At 32.8% G+C, this 21374-nt stretch overlaps 1 protein-coding gene across 1 annotated transcript; it reads right to left on the bottom strand.

The window, feature by feature from the left end:
• Nucleotides 1–1536: 1536 nt before the first annotated feature.
• LOC127788765 (uncharacterized) lies at nucleotides 1537–2445 on the bottom strand. Its single transcript, XM_052317367.1, has one exon. It carries the CDS (start codon nucleotides 2443–2445, stop codon nucleotides 1537–1539), a length of 909 nt encoding a protein of 302 aa, XP_052173327.1.
• Nucleotides 2446–21374: the final 18929 nt, after the last annotated feature.

Below are 21374 nucleotides of genomic sequence, written 5' to 3'. Positions count from 1 at the left end.
ATATTAATTAATTTATTTATAATAAATATATATATATTCATTTGTCTAAAAATTATATTCTTTTCATTTAAACAAAATGGCATAATACTTTGTAGTTTTTTTTTTTTTTTTTGTAAATAATAATGTTTCTAGAATATTAAAAGACATGTGTTTTGACTTAAATGGAAAAACATATCTCCAATAAACAAAATATAGGGAATGAAGAGGCGCAATAAACTAGACAGGATCTGACGAAGAGGCACAACTCGCAACCCCCCATGTTTAGATACAGGGAATGAAAAGTTGTAAGAGGGAAGCAGGAAAGGGATTAGGGCCCTTCCAATCTCCACCCTTCCCCTTATTTCCTCTAATACAAGCCAAATGGGCCAGTTTGTGTGGGTCGGACCAACAAAAATAAGTCTCTGTTTGGGGAGCACAACTCATTTTTTGAGCTTCAGTAATGTACTCAATTACCAGAATGATTGTTGGACACCCTATTTATAAGTAATAATTATAAGAAGTGCAAAGCACGAACAAGTGAAGATAGGAAATTTCAGAGGTGTTTATTTGTGGAAAATTAGAATAGTTTTTAAGAAAATATTTTTATAAACATAAAAATAAGAAATTGTGTTCAAAATGGTTTTTAAACACATCCTCTTCTTTTCATTAGAGCACCATAACCATTCACCTCTTCTTTTATCGTCCATCTTTACATCACTTTTTCTGTATGATTTTAAACACATCCTCTTATTATTTTTAAAGTGTAAAGATTTATAAAAGTTCATCAAAGTTCTTCACAAATCTTTGGCAAGTTTAAGGTATATTTTGTTATATTATTCTTAAACTTACTTTTTAGAATATTTAATGTTAATTAATTATAATACTTGGTATTACTAACTCATTGTTAGTTTTTTAATTTTATATTTATTTTAAAGCTAAAATTTCTTTTTTAATAGGATACATTTAATTATCTATAGACAAGTTTTTTTTTTTATGAAAAATAATAACTGTTCATCTCTTCAACAAACTGATGATAGTTCAAATAATTTTTAAAAAAAATATATGTAATGTGTTGTGATATTATAGAACAAAAAAATCCTCACTGACCTTAGATTTTAAATCCCCTACTGCAAGGGGCAAAAATTATGAAGGTAATTGCTTGATGACCGTCCTTGTTAGCAACATATTGTCATAAAATCATATTTATTATGAAAGCCTTAGTCAATTGAAAGCTTATAACAACTCCTAAGAAGTATTTAAGATCCTCTTGAGTTTCTCAATACGCGATCCATTTCCCAACTACTTCCACTGCAATTACAGACTGAAAGATAAAGCCAAATCAAATGAGCTTCTCTTTGTATAGCCAGGAAGAAGAAATAAGAGAAAGAGGCATTCAACTAGAGTTTCATGTACAATTCCAATCTCTGCACATCAAACCGTTTCTCTTCACTGTGAAGCATATAATTCGTATATACCCACAAAATAAGCACACTATATATTTTCCTGGAAAAAAAAACAAGAAGGAAAAGCCCAGAAAAAAGGAATGAATAAGAGAAATCAATCAGGACTCTTACAGGCACAGACCAAAAGAGAGAACCCAACTCTTTCTTGCTCCTTCTGCTCCAAATTGATCTTCTCCTCCAACCACAGCCTGCTATCCAATCCGCTTCTGGCCCTGAACATGAACACTCCATACCCAGATGCTGGATTGAAGAACCAATCGTGAAGATCCCACATCAAATCCACCGGCAATCCGTCCACGAAAATCGTCTGGTTTCCGCGAAAATTCCACTGCAATCTCTTCACTTGAATCACATTCTTCCTGTCAATAAAAACCGACAACAGTGAGTTGTTTAGCCCCTTCTCTTCTCCAACGCACTTGATCACAATTTCGTGATTCATTCCCGTGTCGCAGAATTGGGCCTTGGTGGAATACTGATTGGTTCCCGAGAAATGCTCCGTCCGGGAAAGTAAAGAAAATTTTGCAACTGGCAAGGCGGAAACAAGATTCTTGACTTTTAATTCTTCTTCATCGATTTCCCCGAGTTGCAGGCTGAGCTCCGAGTCAATTAAAACGATGAGATAGAACCCATCGATGGGCTCGGGACCGGATTCGTATTTTGCATTGGAGAGATCCCAGTGTACTTCAATCTTTGAGCCGCAAGATTCCAAATTTTTCGTGCCTTTAGGCTTTCGGAACTGGCGAGAACCCGAATAGAATTTGAAGGGTGAAGACGGATCATCAGAAACACTAATGGCGAAGCCTTTGCCTGTGAAATTGCACCAAGTGAGCTTGATCAGGAGGTTCCTTCTGGTGGATAGTTTTGCCCTGTAGGTACATGTAACTGCGTCTTGGGTCGAAGGGATCAAGTTTGGAGAAAGAAAGGACTCTTTTGAAGGCCCTGAACAGTAGGAATCCGATACCTTAATGGCATGTTCACTGTAACAAGTTGCTATGTTTCTCATGGCGGAGAAAACCCAGAAAACAGAAACTCAGAAACCAGTGTTTAGGTTGAATATGGCTGTGTTGGATCTGAAACCCACACTAATGCTCCCAATTTCATCAGAACTCCGAAGCCAAGAGAACAGTACTGAAAATGGGTGATGAGCCCTCTCTGAAGTCCTCGTGTTGTAGCCCTCTAACCAAAAGAACAGAATATGGCCGGGTTTCTCTTCACCTCGCACTGCAACATAAATGGAGAGAGAGAGAGGAGGGGGGGGGGGTTGATCCCTTGCCTTGGCTGCAAGAAAATGGAGAGCTTACAGAAGCAGAAGGCTTTTCTTCACCAGAAAACTATGCTTTACTTTAATCTGGCAAAACTCATTAACTGAAAACCCCATTAGAAACTAATGGCAGGGAAGAAAGATAGTGAACCTGCCCAGCCAGCCCATCCTCATTAAATACGATTCCTCTTTGTAAAAATGAAATTGGAGAAGAGAGAAGACCATATTAAATTACTTGCAGATGCTGCATATTTTATTTCTATGGGGCCAGTTCATCTGAAAAAAAAAATGAAATGTCAGAAGGAGATTGGTATTTGATTAATGTTTGACTTGATCTGGGTTTAGGAATTTACAATTTAGTTCGAGTTTATTACTTGATATCTCTGAACTAATCAAAGACAGTATCTCTGTAAAAGGTGGAAGAAGCCATTAAAGTTATGGTTGTTGTCTCTCTGCTTGCTTCAGTTGTCTCATCAAGTGCCTAAGGCTTGGTATTATTTAGATGAATCAATGGATCTCTCTTTTAGCAAAGCGTGGAAAATTTTTACGTATTAAGATTGGGATTATTGTCACACGAGGTTTTATGTGGGCTCGTTATAGAAATTAAAACTCTTCTTACAACTGAGGCCATCATAGGCTCTGGCCATAAAAATTCATTTCAGAATTACATGTGATTTCATTTATGGGACAATACAAATTGGGAGTTGGCATATTAAGTGTAGAGAGAGAGAGAGAGAGAGAGAGAGAGAGAGATAAAGTCATGTATTTTTTTTATGAGATATAAAGTCGTGTTGCAGAGACGAGACGGGGGGATATTGAGGCACTATTGGAGGAAAGTTTCATTTGTTAGTTGGGAAGTGAGAGCATTTTAATGCCAAACTGTTTGTGTTGGATGTATCTAAGGAGACGGTAGGGGCCCCTTAATTGGCCACAACTTTTTCTTTTTTAAACAATTATTATTAGAAACACAAAAATAAAAATATAGAAACTATATTTTGTTTGGAATGGAAACTTAAGATAAAAAATAGATTCATTTTTATGTAACTTTTCATAAGATATAATTAATAATCTTTTAATTTGGGAGTGTTGTTATTAATTTCTCAATTATGGTAGAAATTATTAATAATAATGATTTTTTCAGAAATTATCAAATATTTTATAAGTAATTTTTTTGTAATTTTTAAAAGCTATATATTCTTTTCAATCCAAATAGGGTAGAGTCCTGGATCCATCCCCTTTTAAAGACATTAATTATAATAATAAATAAATAAATAGTAAAAAAATATAAAGTAGACATCAAATGGCTAAACTAAATTGAATAAGAAGTTGAGATTGGAGTCTTATAGAATATTATTTTTACAAAACTAAATAGGAAACTTTGTTGAGATATTTGCTGCTTCATAGCTCTACTCGAAACAATAGATTAGGGGACCCAATCCATTCAAAGGTGTGACTTGTTAACACGTCTTGTGGAGTTTCTCCACCTGTAGGTATAACTCTTTACCTCTATCTCTGTGCCATCTCGGCTGTCCCCTGTCTCCTCAATCACATGCATGTTTTTGTAGTCATCGCGTCGTGTGAAAAATGCACCAATTTATTGTTAAGCGAATTATAATAAAATAATTATGTTATTAGTTAAATGATAATTATATTTATAATATTATATTTAAATTAACAGTACAAAAATATTAAAATAATATAATATTGTGTAAAGAAAAATAGAAACATAACAGTATATAAAGAGATGATAAAATCGAAACCTATATAACACATAATTTTTTTAAAATAGATTTGTCGCTTCATCGAAAGTGTTAGAGGTTAATTGATGTTTATATTTCAAGAAATAACGGTTTAGAAATTGAGAAGTTAATACAAACCTCATAACCTAATAACGAACTGATATATTAATTGAATATTATTAAAATTAAAAGAGTATGAGAATTTTATAAAATAATTTTATTGAGAATTTTATCATTATTTTTCAAAAAAAAAACCCTCCATTTATAGAGGAAAAATAAGACCAAAAGAATAAAAGGAGGAGGAAAAAGATAGAAGAAGAATGAGAGAAGAGGGAGAAACGTGGGAGGCTTTGCTGCCTCCCTCAATTATATATTTATATATATATATATAATATATTTATAATATATAATAAAGTAGATCATTTCATATATATATATATATTAATAATTAAAATAGTAACTTACATACTACTCTACATTTTTAACTTCAATTACCAGCCTCATATAGTGCACCTTTTGTATTTTTTTATTATTTTTATTTTTATAATAATATAAATTATATATTATATTACATATATCTCAAACAATTTTTCATTCACTAATTTATCAACTTAAACATGTGAATATACAAATATTCTAAATTTTTTAACAGTCTCCCTCATGAATGAAAATTAATGGAGAAAATATTTAACTCAGTGATAGTGTTCATCAGTCGAAACTTGGATAAGATAGGTAGGTATTACCCTTTGAACTTTTCTTTATGAAAATATATTTACTTTACTAATTATCTAGTAAACATTATGTTCTTGAGATGTCCTATTAATAATGTAAATGATAATATATCTCACACAGGAATTTTTCTACTATTATTCAGTTCTCATAATTATGTTCGTTTTGGCCATGAACATCAATCTGGTTCTGCGAGAGTTTTTAAAAGAATTGAGTTATATACAATTCTCCTTTAAAATGGCCTTACTTCTCTTTCACATAGGTAATTTCTTAATTCAGAGTAACCCGCTTACTTCACTTAAAACTTCTGAATTTAAGAATCATTAAATCAAATATCACTATTATTTTTCCCACGGTATCACTGTCTCATTGTAGGAATGGACAGGAGGATAAAACCCCTCACAGTGACCTAATAAAGTTTTTACAATTAGCTTATCATTCTAAACCCAGATCTTGGGATCTCCAGTCAATTAGGTTGGGTTTCAATTATGTCAACTTATTCTTTCTTGGGCTTTAATCACATTCCCTTTAACAAGTTTTCAACTAACTCTCTATTCAACCCTTTTGTTTGCAGATCTGCAATATTATCTTTTAACTTCACATGATCAATAGAGATAATTTCAGTTGAGAGTAGTTGTCTAATGGTATTATGTCTACGATGTATATGTTTAGACTTACCATTATAAATGTTACTCTGTGCTCTTCCAATTGCAGATTAACAATCACAATTTATACATATTAGAGGCACAAGTTTTTGCCATATTGGACTATGCTCTACAAAATGGCGTAGCCATTCTTCCTTTTTGCCACATTTGTCTAAGGCAATACATTCAGATTCTATAATGGATATGGCTAAAACAATCTATTTAGAAAGTTTCCAAGCCAGGGCTGCACCTACGTGAATACATATTTACTTGTAAATTTTGAGTCTTTTACATCAGATATCCAATTTGCATATTACTATATCCTTCTAGGACAGCTGAGTATCTGGTGTAATGCAGTCTATAGTTACGAGTATACCGTAAGTATCTAAGTAATCTTACTATTGTTTTTCAATGGTCAGCATTGGGATTACTCGTATATGAACTCAATCTACTAACTGCATAAGCAATATCTTGTAACAGCCCGCCTCTTGGAGCCCCTACAACAGATAGAGGATCCGTGAGAGGGTCATTATTTAAATGATATCGAACAATGACGCATCTACAACTCACACACAATCCCTATTAAAATCATAATCTCTTTTTATTATAACATCTCATAAACATCTTTACAAAACCATTCATTTCTTGGGCCCACCTAGGCTTACATAACATACAACAATCTAAAAAAAAACGTAAATATTAACCTTAACAGAAGTGCAACGACACCCAGGATCTAGTTTCGGGAGAGCTCTGCACTTGCTATCATGATACGACGGTCTGGACCCAAACCCCGATGAACGTACCTGGAATGATGTAAAACAACATGAGTCACGAGACTCAACAAGCTCTAAAAAGAAAGGCTGAGGGTTTAGGATAGGACTCTTCCCATGACACTCCATGCAATTTATGCCAATGCAGCCACACCATGTCATGATCCATACGTATCTTACTTCTACATGCATAACATAAAATTAACTGCACATAAGGAACTAGGGGCCCACATAAGTCACACATTGGCACCCAGGTCCCGCATACAAACCTGTTGCAGCCTAACATAGGCTACCATATCATCATTCTCTTAGACCAGCCTTTTCCTGACATGGTCGGCTTTTCCTGACATTCGTTACATGCTTTTCCTGAAACTTGTTACATCCTGACATGAGTCGGTACTCTCGACGCCTGGCACGGTACTCCCGTCCAGAAAACTGATACTTGTTACATCCTGACATGAGTCGGTACTCCCGACACCTGGCACGGTACTCCCGTCCAGAATAACAATAACAATAAAATCATGCAATGCAACACATAAGAAATGCAATGGCCGTTGTAGCATAAACGTGATGACAAAGCCCCCATAAACCAAGCATCAGGCCCTGCTACGCCTCACATAGGAATACACACATGCAACATGCTCTAAATGCATATGCTCACCTAGGGTACCCAAATTGGCTCTTAGTCCAACCGGGTAGTGCAAATGCTCATACATCCCATTACACACAAAATATGTCCCTACGTGAATGCAACCCAGCCTTTTGTAGCACACACATCATGAAATGCACAAACCAAGGCGAAAATTTGGAGTACCAGCTCTTCTGGCCGTCTAGCGCTTATCGTAACAACCGATGATTGGCGCCCATACATCCAGCCATCAACTGCCACGACCCACGGTCAACAGTCAGTGGCTTTGTACCCATACCCTTAGACACACTTACTGACACTATTAACTTTATATCTTCCCAGCTTAACCTTGCATAACATTTCTCCATACTCATAACTCTTCATATGCATATCCTCATAACATCGTGATACCATTCGCGTTACTTTTCATTCACATAAAGCCATCTCAACATACATAATAAATTATTAATAAAACCCCACTAAACCATAAATAACTTTTCTAAGAACCTAGCCCAACTGGTATGGCATCATTCCCATAAAAAGATGAGCGATACGAAGCTTCGTGACGGTTGAAATGAAAGACGCCACGACATCCTTACTTAGCTTATTCCATTAACAATAAACTCATTAATAAAATAAAAGCCATAAAGTGGTTACTACGCGGATTATTATTATTTATGCGTAGAACCGAGTCACGGTGAGGGAGGATTTAGAGTACAAGAAACCTCGAAAACTTTCGCGAGAAATAAATAACGTGAGGAGAGAGTTAGGAGCTTGCCTGAAATCAGATGCTTTTGACCTCTCTTGTGCTCCCGTTACGAAGTAAAACATTTGCTGCGATTAATAAAACCATAACCTAAATTAATTAAATCTAACAATATAATTTAACCGTGAAAAATTCATAATTTATATAATTGATATCTCTACGTAATTTTACCCACTCACCTGACTACCTGTAGCATCAAATAATCCTAAAATCACCTCATTTTTCTTCTATTTCTCCCATTTTTCTCTCCTCCTTTCTTCACTGCTCGCGGCCATTGCTCCCTCCCATTTCTTCTTCATCATCTGCTCCTAGATTTCACGCCCAACGAAGCCACCACCATTTTATAGGTAAATTCTTTTTAATTTTTTTTTATTTAGTTCTTATAACCCATAATTAATCTCATCCACGGATTGTTGATTTCATTCCCAAGGCTAATCATAACCTATTGACTTAATTGCAAAGTAAATAAAATTTAAAGAAAATTAAATGAAAATGGAAGTCCGCCTTGCGTCCCACGCTGATGCTCCTAATTTTTAAAACATATTGATATAATATTAAATAAAATTATTTTTTTCCTATTATATAATATATTTTTTTACTACCATAACTTATATGTATATATATATATATATATATTAATTATATGCCTATATCCATGCATTCACGTGTGAGCAGCTTCTTCATTTCCATATTACTAATTTTTTATTTTTATTTATTTTTAATATAATATTGAATCCAAATTTTCCAATTTCTTTTTATTTGTAAATATGATTACTTTAGTACCCTTAAATATATTCCTTAAACCATGAATCCTCAATAAATCATTTCTCCAAAATTTCCAAATATCTCAAAATATTCTCAAATACTAAAATTAATTATTACTACTTATTTCCAAATTTTTGAAATATTACAATTCTCCCCTCCTTAATAGAATTTCGTCCTCGAAATTCGCACTCGATCTATTTCCTCAAAACACGCTCGCAATTCCCATGAAATTACTTAACATCACCTCTAGGACATTTCATATCACCATTTTCTAGTATCTCACGAGGCGTCCCGCACCACAGGGCATTTCCTAGGTCTTACCTATATTAGTTTCGTCTCATTTTCCTTGTACCGAGGCAACTATCAACCTCAATCTCCTTATACGACTTATGACTTCCAAATCACCTTAATATTTACTTCATTTATAGGGTTGAATCCATTCTAGTTATCATCACTATGCACCCTGCCCACCGAATTCCCATTTGGGAGTCCTCATCGGTTGCAAATTCCCTTGGGTGGATTTTTAGTCAGCTCATACAACATTCCCTGATAACTTTATTATACCTTCCCTCTTTCCTGACCATTATTATATCCCCCAAAGATCTTATTGTACCACGATGGTCCTAAGATGCAACAAGTATAGGGTGTGACGCACCTTATCCAGAATTTCCCGTTGTAATTTTCTACTGGCAGTCACACCTGCTACCCCGAAACCATTAAAGAACATATCCTTAACAACTTATAATTATCATGCACCTAGCCTCTTACTTATATCATACCTTCATCAGAGCCGCAAGCTAACAACAATGGAGACACAAACACCAAGATCAACCTAAACGTCGAGCACGTACTCTGAATGGAGTCTACTCCTGTTACTTACTCGTGGCTAACCTCAATATCCACAAAATCCCGATCCGAGTCACTAGCCTTCCATCATACGTTGCAACATTCAATTTCTCAACACCCACGGATCTCCAAACTCGCAACGGTGCCAACTGGAAATCTATTCCTTGCATTCTTAGTACCTTTGGCCCATAAGCCGGAAATTTTCTTTCCTTAACATTTATTTCCTTGCATAGCAACCATACTTGGAATTCCAGATTCTAACTAAATTCACCCCACACTAGGAATACAAGCCTAGCCTTATAACCCTTGACACGTGCCTAACTTTACTCGATCGTCCTATGTATGCAGAGTCACCTCCCTTAAACCTGAACTTGCTCTGATACCAAACTGTAACGGCCCGCCTCCCGGAGCCCCTACAGCAGATAGAGGATCCGTGAGAGGGTCATTATTTAAATGATATCGAACAATGACGCATCTACAACTCACACACAAGCCTTATTAAAATCATAATCTCTTTTTATTATAACATCTCATAAATATCTTTACAAAACCATTCATCTCTTGGGCTCACCTGGGCTTACATAACATACGACAATCTAAAAAAAAACGTAAATATTAACCTTAACAAAAGTGCAACGACACCCAGGATCTAGTTTCGGGAGAGCTCTGCACTTGCTATCATGACACGACGGTCTGGACCCAAACCCCGATGAACGTACCTGAAATGATGTAAAACAACATGAGTCACGAGACTCAGTAAGCTCTAAAAAGAAAGGTTGAGGGTTTAGGATAGGACTCTACCCATGACACCCCATGCAATTTATGCCAATGCAGCCACACCATGTCATATCCATACATATCTTACTTCTACATGCATAACATAAAATTAACTGCACATAAGGAACCAGGGGCCCACATAAGTCACACATTGGCACCCATGTTCCGCATACAAACCTGTTGCAGCCTAACATAGGCTACCATATCATCATTCTCTTAGATCAGTCTTTTCCTGACATGGTCGGCTTTTCCTGACATTCGTTACATGCTTTTCCTGAAACTTGTTACATCCTGACATGAGTCGGTACTCCCGACTCCTGGCACGGTACTCCCGTCCAGAATAACAATAACAATAAAATCATGCAATGCAACACATAAGAAATGCAATGGCCGTTGTAGCATAAACGTGATGACAAGGCCCCCATAAACCAAGCATCAGGCCCTGCTACGCCTCACATAGGAATACACACATGCAACATGGTCTAAATGCATATGCTCACCTAGGGTACCCAAATTGGCTCTTAGTCCAACCGGGTCGTGCAAATGCTCTTACATCCCATCACACACAAAGTATGTCCCCACGTGAATGCAACCCAGCCTTTTGTAGCACACACATCATGAAATGCACAAACCAAGGCAGAAATCTGGAGTACCAGCTCTTCTGGCCGTCTAGCGCTTATCGTAACAACCGATGACTGGCGCCCATACATCCAGCCATCAACTGCCATGATCCACGGTCAACAGTCAGTGGCTTTGTACCCATACCCTTAGACACACTTACTGACACTATTAACTTTATATCTTCTCAGCTTAACCTTGCATAACATTTCTCCATACTTATAACTCTTCATATGCATATCCTCATAACATTATGATACCATTCTCATTACTTTTCATTCACATAAAGCCATCTCAACATACATAATAAATTATTAATAAAACCCACTAAACCATAAACAACTTTTCGAAGAACCTAACCCAACGGGTACGACATCATTCCCAAGAAAAGCGAAGCGATACGAAACTTCGTGATGGTTGAAATGAAAGACGCCACGATATCCTTACTTAGCTTATCCCATTAACAATAAACTCATTAATAAAATAAAAGCCATAAAGTGGTTACTACGCGGATTATTATTATTTATGCGTAGAACCAAGTCACGGTGAGGGAGGGTTTAGAGTACAAGAAACCTCGAAAACTTTCACGAGAAAAAAATAACGCGAGGAGAGGGTTAGGAGCTTGCCTGAAATCAGATACTTTTGACGTCTCTTATGCTCCCGTTACGAAGTAAAACATTTGCTATGATTAATAAAACCATAACCTAAATTAATTAAATCTAACAATATAATTTAATCGTGAAAAATTCATAATTTATATAATTGATATCTCGACGTAATTTTACCCACCCACCTGATTACCTTTAGCATCAAATAATCCTAAAATCACCTCATTTTTCTTCCATTTCCCCCATTTTTCTCTCCTCCTTTCTTCACTGCTCGCGGCCCTTGCTCCCTCCCATTTCTTCTTCATCATCTACTCCCAAATTTCACGCCCAACGAAGCCACCACCATTTTATAGGTAAATTCTTTTTATTTTTTTTTATTTAGTTCTTATAACCCATAATTAATCTCATTCACGGATTGTTGATTTCATTCCCAAGGCTAATCATAACCTATTGACTTAATTGCAAAGTAAATAAAATTTAAAGAAAATTAAATGAAAGTGGAAGTCCGCCTTGCGTCCCACGCTGATGCTCCCAATTTTTAAAACATATTGATATAATATTAAATAAAATTATTTTTTTCCTATTATATAATATATTTTTTTACTACCATAACTTATATGTATATATATATATATTAATTATATGCCTATATCCATGCATTCACGTGTGAGCAGCTTCTTCATTTCCATATTACTAATTTTTTATTTTTATTTATTTTAATATAATATTGAATCCAAATTTTCCAATTTCTTTTTATTCGTAAATATGATTACTTTAATACCCTTAAATATATTCCTTAAACCATGAATCCTCAATAAATCATTTCTCCAAAATTTCCAAATATCTCAAAATATCCTCAAATACTAAAATTAATTATTACTACTTATTTCCAAATTTTTGGAATATTACATATCTGGTCTAGTACTCATTAAATACATTAGACTTTCAATTACTCCGGAGTATTGTACTTGAGAAATACTCTTACTTTTATTCTTGGATAGTTGAAGACTAATGTCCAATGGTGTTCTAGCCACACCATAATCATTCTTGTTGAATTTTTCCATAATTTTGTCCACGTAATGTGACTGGCTTAGAATGAGACCATTTGATATTCTTGTGATTTTAACCCCTAAAATCACATCTGTAAGTCCTATATCTTTTATGTCAAACTTTGAATTTAGTATATTCTTGATAAATTTGACCATCTTATCATTACTACCAACAATGAGTATATCATCCACGTAAAGACACAAAATGACTTTGTTTGACTTGAATACTATACGAAATCCATGCTTGTTCAATAGCTATCCGAACACCAAGTTCTTATAGATTTTCGACACATACAACACGTTATTCAATTTCAATTATTTTTCAAATGTCATCTTTAACAACACATTTCCCTGTCCATTAATCTCAAAAGAAACATAATTACCAATGAAAACCTTCTCCTCATCTAGTAGCTCGAAGATGGTGAAGAATTCCCTGATTGAGCACACATGCCTTGTGGCACCAGTATCAATCCACCATTCATTCGGGTTAGACCTGGCCAAGTTCACCTCAAATATCATAACTGACAAGTTTATAATGGACACGTCTGTCACATGTGCCTCATGGGTCTTGGTATTCATCTTTGGAAGTCTACACTCCATAAATTTGTGACCTATCTTGCTATAGTTGAAGCATTTCCCTTGGAACTTGTTTTTGGAGACTCCTCATTTGGGTCCCAGCTTCGACTTGTTTTTCTTATATTTAGAGCTTTGTCCATACTCTAATACATTCGCCTTAGCAGCAGCAAGATTAGAACTTTTCTTCTCTGACCCTCTATTGTCTTCTTCAATTCGAAGTCTAATGATCAATTCTTCAAGGTTCATTTCCTTTCGTTTGTGATTAAGGTAATTCTTGAAATCCTTCCAACTGGGAGGCAACTTCTCAATAACAACAGCCATTTGGAAAGATTCACTTAGGATCATCCCCTCTGCATGAATTTTATGTAAGATTATTTGAAGTTCTTGCACTTGATTGACCATAGTCCTATAATCTACCAATTTGAAATCGAGGAATCGCCCTATGAACTTCCTAGTTTTAACATCATCAGATTTGTATTGTCAGTCTAAGGATTCCCATAGCTCATTAGCAGTTTTCATTGTAATGTATATGTTATACAATGAATCATGTAGACCATTTAAAACATAATCTCTACATAAGAAATCAAAATGCATCTATGTCTCAACTGCGTTGATTACTAACATATTTGTTTCACCTCCCTTTAAAGTAAAAGTATCCTCAATCAAGAATCTGGTGAGATTTAAAGTAGTGAGGTAAAACAACATTTTCTGCTGCCACTTCTTGAAATTTAACCCGTTGTATTTCTTAGGCTTTTCATCATGGCTTGCAGGCACAACAATAGGCATCTAGGGTGCAAGAACAAATCCTTACGCCACATTATTAGAGGTTCCAATAGAATTCATAGAAGTAGCCATCTCTTGAAACAAAACTTATCCGTGAGGAATCTGTTAAGATTGTTAGCCAACCACGATAAAATAATTATATTGTTGGCCAAACAATATTTATATTTATAATATTATAATTATTGCTTGGAAATATAATTTTTATAATATTATATTTAAACTAGTAGTACAAAAATATTGAAATAATACAATACTGCACAACGAAAAATAAAAGCACAACAATATATAAAAGGATCATAAAATCGAAGACTGTGTAACACACAGTTCCCTTAAAATAGATTTGTTAGTTCACCGAAAATGCTAAAGGCTAATTGGCGTCTATTTCCTAGAGTACAACAGTTTACAAACTGAGAAGTTAGTATAAATTTCAGAACTTAATGACAAACTGAAACATTAGTTGAACACTATTAAAATTGGAAGAGTATGAAAATTTTATAGAATAATTTTGTTAAGAATTCTATTGTTATTTTTCAAAGAAAGAACCCTCTATTTATAGAAGAGAAAGAAGAATAGAAGAAAAAAAAGAAAAAGAAAGAAAAAGAATGAGAGAAAAGGGGGAAACGTGGGAAGCGTTAATGGCTAACTCAATTATATATTTATATATATAATATTTTTATAATATATAATAAAGTAGGCCGTTTCATATATATATAAATATATAGATATCAATAATTAAAATAGTAATTTATATAATATTCTGTATTATTAGCTTCAATTGGTCGTCTCGCACAGTGTACGCATAATGCACTGTCATAATTCAGCACATAGTGCATCTCTTGTATTTTTTTCTTTCTTTTACTTTTACAATAATATAAATTATATATTATATTTTACATGTCTCAAATAATTTTTCAATTAATTTTTCATCTACTCATTTATCGATTTGAACATGTGAATATACAAATATTTCAAAATTTTCAACAATTATTTTTACCCCACTTTTGAGAATTAGAAATTAATCTATACAATCTTTAATTAGATATGATAATTTATACTATATTTTTCTAAATATTTGTCAAAATCTTACTAGGAGTTTAACTATCAAAACTTCACCGTAAAAAGAGTACATGTGAAATACTTGAAATACTCTACGAGTACAAGTAGAATGGTAGGGATAGACACCTCTGCTCATAGCCTATCTTAATAGATTTATATATGTGTACGCGTTAATTTATCTAATTAGATATTATAATTTATAGATTTTAAAAAACTAAATTAGAGATATTTTTATATACTTGAAATTTTACCTAGTTATAGTCTATCTTTTTTCTCATTTGGCCACCAAACTAAGGTGATATTTTTTAAATTTTTATTACTGAACTTATTGGGACAATCTAAAACATTGCAGTTCTTATTTCTTAGCTTTTTGTTTACAATAATGTTAGATTTCATTGTTATCAAATTGTTGTAAAGCCATTTAAACTATAAATAAGAATTTGATGGAATAAATATATCAGGTGTATTGGTATTGTAATATTCAAAAATTTAAAAAAAAAATATTAAGATGAGGGGTTTTTTTGTAACATTGCAAGTGATTGAAAACATTCCACGGAAATTTTGGTAATATTCTAAAAGTTTAAACACAATAACTGCATTTGAAAATTTTAAAAGGCATGAAGAGAAGAATTTTTAAGAAAAATGGGGTTATAGTGTCATTTTTTAAAGATTTTTGGGTCTCAAAACTTGGGAGGATAAAAACCAAGAACATAAAATCAATAAGGGGTCCAAAGTAATTTTACCAAACCCCAAGAACTACATGAAAGGGCTAGATGGAAGAAGAAATGATAATAGAACAGTCAAAATGTAATTTCTTAAAATCTTGCAACTTGTTCAACTTGCTTCCACATTACCACATCACAGGCCCTGAATCTCTAGGGAGATATGGCCTAGGGACGAAGAAGGAAAGAAAGAAAGAATATAAGAGATATAAGGATTTGGGTGGTTTAGGCAAATTAGAATCAACTATATATAGGCATTCTTGGTTGAGGACTAGGCCACAATCTTCTTCAAAAAATGAGTTAGTTTGGAGTATTTTTGTGAGAAATTGATACACGATGGTTCGATTGACTACTTTGAGGAATGATTTGGCGGTGTTTTGGGTGAATTATGATAATTTTTTGAAAAATTGTGGTTACAAGAGTTAAGATCTATCTAATAAAATTATTGATTTTCTACCTTTTATTTTGTGAAATAAAGGCCGAAAAGAAGTTAGGGGAAAGGGAAAAGAAAATATTGGAACAAATTTAAAGGATATTGGTTGTAGTTTAGGTGAATGCCAAAAAACAAAACCTAGTCAAAAAAACTAATTTGGTGAGACGAGGAATGGTGAACATTCGACAAAGAAAAAAAGAAAAACAAGGAGAAAGAGAAAGAAGAGAAGAAAAAAAGGAAGAATAAAGAAGATGAGATGAAGAAATAACAAACGACAATAGTTGTCTGTGATGAAAAAATAATTGGAGGGCAAGACACTTTGGCCACATGCATCACACGTGCAAGGGTAAGAGGAGTGCTTGATACACGTGGGGTGGGGTGGGGCGCACGTAATCCATGCGCGAGTGTGGAAAAAAAAATGAGAATATGAGAAAAAATAAGAAAAATTATAATAAAAATAGAAAAAATTACTTGAAAGAAATAAAATGATTGGGAAGTATTTTAGGCTCGAGGAAATATTTTAGGCTCATGGTGGTCATAAATGAGAAGTCAAAAACTAATACTAATTAACATAAGTTTGGAGGATGAGCATTTTATTTACATAATTGAAATAAAAATATGTGATTGCATCATGGTATTATGTGGGGCAATAATACCACCAAAAATTGCAGAATCAAATACCTTACCCATGTAGTCCCTATTGCAGACATAGATTTCAGTCCATAGTTCTCATATTGTTTATCCTTACCCACCATGATTGCATTGCAGTTAGGAGGAGAAGATTATTCTAGCTAGTTTGATCAATTTTGGCCTCCATCTTTGGTGCTCTACCATATATTGCTTGCAATTTATTGTTGGAACGGATATGTTAAATGCAGCTAACTGTCAAGCTGCAAGACTCAACATTCCATTACACTGGTTTTGTGTTGAAGAGTCGCTACATAATTTATATTTTTAATTTGAAAGTTGAGAATTTATGTAATTCACCCTACATAATGGGTTAAAAACTGGATATGTTGTTATTGTCGTAGTTTCTTGTATGCAGGAGAAAATTAATACTTTTAACAACTCATTAATTAATTGGTATTCTCCCATAATTAGGATTGAAAATATAAGTGCATGTTCGTTCAATTGTGAAGAATATTTTTTAATAGAATCTTTACCTTTCTTGCCAATAACATTTTCCTTCTTGGCATGCCAAAGAATGACTTTTGTAGGTTCTGTTTGTTTGGAATAATAGAATGTTTTCAAAGAATTATAATAAGAAAAACATGTACAGTGGGAGACGGAAATTACCCACTTAATTAGTGTCTGTCATACAAGAAAAATCACACACACACACATATATATATATATATATCCTTTCTGTGATAGCACATAGGATGATGAAATTGATTAATTTGGAAATTCGTACCCCATATATATATAGAGATAGATATATATTAATTTGGTTTGGGGTTTGGTCAATGATCATGATGAGCTGCTTTGATACAGCTATATTGTGCCCATCTGCCTTGCAAGTTCTAGCACTTTTTCTTAATTCAAATTGGCTGATTCTTCTCCCATTGTTTTCCATTCTTCAAGCAGGCTCAACCACCATAATATATAAATTGACTCTGCAAGTGCATCATCCCAAACATATATATACATAAGCTCAACACTGCGTCTGCGTCTGCGTCTATATATAATTAACAAAATTAAGAAATGGACCAAATGACTGAAAAAGTGGATCCAGCTCTTCAAATTAATCTAGCTGCTATATATGGCAAATTAAGAGCTTTCTTTACATTTATCAACTACTTTTGGGGGCCCATATTATATGATCAACAAACAAGTGCTTGTTTTAGATCCATGTAGGAGCAAAGCAAACGACGCACAAAACCAAGTCTAATTTAGAATAAATAACACTTTGGTGGGCCTTCTTCCCATCCGGGGAATTCGCAATTTTATTCTTCTTCCTGAAACTAGGGTTAGAGGTACTTTAATGTCAACCCTGCCATGGCCACTCATATATGTTTATATATATATACTCATGAATAAATTACACCCAATTACAGGCCAATTGGTGTGGCTGGGTTGGCCTAAAAAACATTATCTAGACAACAACATTTTAGGTTGTTAATTTTGGGGAAAAAAATATTAAATAGATGTCTTAATAATTAACAAAAATTAAATTTTGAGAATAATTTTTTGTTGAGTGAGTGCGAGCCTAATATCAAAAAATTTACAAAATTTCATAAAAACTAAGGGCAAGTTCTCTTTGTATTTCAATTTTTTGTTTTGAATTTTGAATTTATTTTTAATTTTTAATTTTTATAATTTATTTTCAAAAAATTGAAAATACGTTTCATTTATCTGAAGATCATTTTCTGCATTTTCAATATTTTGGGAGTGTTTTTACTGAAAACACTTCAAACAACATTTTGTTATGTTGAGTTTTATTTACAAATTTTTTTTTTATTTTTGAAAATATAAAAATAAACAAGTTTTCAGTATTTTAAAAAATAAAAAACTAAAAATAACGTAAAAACAGTAAAGAGAACAACCCCTAATTTTTTAGAAACAGTCACTAAAATATTTTTTGATAAAAATTTGAATCTTCACCTTATTAATAAAAAAAAAATATGTTACATAAAAACGATATGTTATTTTGTATTAATACAAATCCTATATAAAGATGTATAAACTCTATAGATATTTCTTATAAGTCAACTGTGTCATGAATATTTTGGAACGAGAAATAGACATTTTATGTTACTGATGTTTACAATTTTGTCTTAAAATGGAGTTGACCTTGGTGTATGGTTATGTCCTTAATTATATTTTTTACAAAATTTAGGACGTGTTGCCAAATTTTGGGGCAAGAATCATCGAAAAAAAATTCTACATTTAGTTATGATGATATATATTTTTTTTTTTTGTAAAATCTATCTGAATGGATTAAAACAAAACACTAATATAAATCAATTTGATTTGACAATTTCGTAGAAATGATAGACAATGTATTAAACTACAAAAAAAATTTAGATGATAACTAGGAAGTGTAGTTTCTAGAAAACTTGGTTTCGAGTCTTTTTTTTAATTTTTGTGGAAAAAGATATGACTGATTTGGTAACAAATATGCAATGTAATTGTTTAGTCAAACCATATGACTTAAATGAGTTTTGTATATCTTATAGATCATCTAGTGAGATTTTTAACAATATATGACTCTCATGAAAAGTTAGAGATTTGATCAATCAAATGCTCAAAATATAAAAATGTGTCACACCATGAATAAAACTATGAACATTCAACTTTATTTAACTTTTTAAAGGGCCAAATGATGTCTTTTGAAGTTGATATTTTTACACAATATTATTATGAGTTTTATAGTAGTTGTGAAATTTTCATGAATTTTGATAACAATTTAGGTATTTTAAATAGTTGACTTTGATGGAATGTTGGATAGTAACTATATTAAAGAAAATTTTTGAGAGTCTTTTAAGGCTAAAAGAGGATTAAACATAACTTAAAAAGAGTACAAAATAATAATATCATTAAGTTTCAATCTAAATATTTTTAAATACATTGAAACTTTATCTTCACTCTTACTCATGATTTTAAAATAAATAATTTCATTTTCAAATAGATTAAGGGTGAGATTCTCTAATAATCAATTACATGAACATGTTTAACCAAATAAGAATAGGTTAAGGGATTCATTGAACGAGTCAAGGAAGAGAAAAATTAATTTAACAATGAAAGTTAAATTAATTATTTTATTTAAAAAAATCTTAATTTTTGATTTAGTAACACGACCAAAAGAATGAGGTGTTACATATGATATTTTTAATAACTTGAGGACTCTTGCATGTTTTTTCATCGAACCTCATATATGATGAAACCACAATTTCACCTCTTATTGTTTTATGTGTGAGATCTCAATCCCTATCTTTAGACAAGAAAATCATTTTTCCATAATTTTATATATATATTGCACTCAAACTTTCTACAATTTGTGTGTGATCTCAATCTCTATTGTGGATGCCCAATGGATTGCCTTCTCCCCACTTCCACACAAATACAAAAAAAAAAAAAAAAGAAGATTAAATTATTGACACATCAAAAAAAGAAACTTGTTGTAAAACACAACCATTATCTTTAAATTCATCATCTTGCCATGATGTTCCTAATGTCACTAGATACTAAGCATGTTACATCGACCACCATTCTTGGGCCTTCGTTATTTTTGGATTTGGATCTAACCCTTAATCATATCAATGAGGCAGTGAATGAGCTCTATATCTAGAACTAAAACTCGTTGGCTTTGGTCGTCAATGGTTCTAGAAGTTTTGCCAATGATGACTTCTTTTTATTTTAATTAAATTTAACTTAATTTATGATTAATTAATTTAATTTAACTTAATTAATATCTAACTAAAGTTGTTTGTAACAAAATAGGTGTCCATTCAAGAAAATTAAACAGCAAAAACTTTCAAAGGTATTTTTAAATCACGGAAATTTCAGTCAAAATAACTCAAATCATAAAGAATTTATATATATATATATATATATATATCAATCAATTGGAGGTTAACAACAATTGATGGAGGATTGTCTAATCAAGTCGCTCAAAGTTAGGTTATTTATTTGAGATGGACAGTTTTGAGTGTTGGGCCAATCGGTAGCCCAATCCAAAGCTGTTTTTATCGTCAACGCACTTAAAAGAGTTGACAGTTCGAGGGAGGGGATTGGGTGCAAGGTAAAGCCATTCAAAGCCCAATGTTTCTGTAATCAATGCGAAACCACAACTTTACAAATTAATCTTTAGGATAATGATTAATTTCCAGCGCTATTTATGTCCGGTGTGGTGCTCTCATCATAATTTAGTATTTCTCAATTAATTAATACATTTATTCTTTCACCCTATTACAAAAACATAATTAACTTTTATTACATTATATGGGGTCAATTAGCTCTTATTAATTATTTTTATTAATTAATGATATTATAACAAAATGAAAAATAGTGTCTTTACTAAATTGTCGCACAAAAAATTCATAGAAAGTATTGACCATGCAATTTATAGTATTATTGCAAGTTTTTCTTTCTTGGTATATTAACAATTAAGTTGCACGAAAACGGAAATAAGGAGATGTTTTCGATAAGAAACGAAAACG

Source organism: Diospyros lotus, chromosome 13 (genome assembly GCF_014633365.1).
Source record: "Diospyros lotus cultivar Yz01 chromosome 13, ASM1463336v1, whole genome shotgun sequence".
Classification (NCBI taxonomy): domain Eukaryota; kingdom Viridiplantae; phylum Streptophyta; class Magnoliopsida; order Ericales; family Ebenaceae; genus Diospyros; species Diospyros lotus.
Note: the sequence above shows the minus strand (reverse complement) of the source record. Positions and strands in the feature narration are given on the sequence as shown.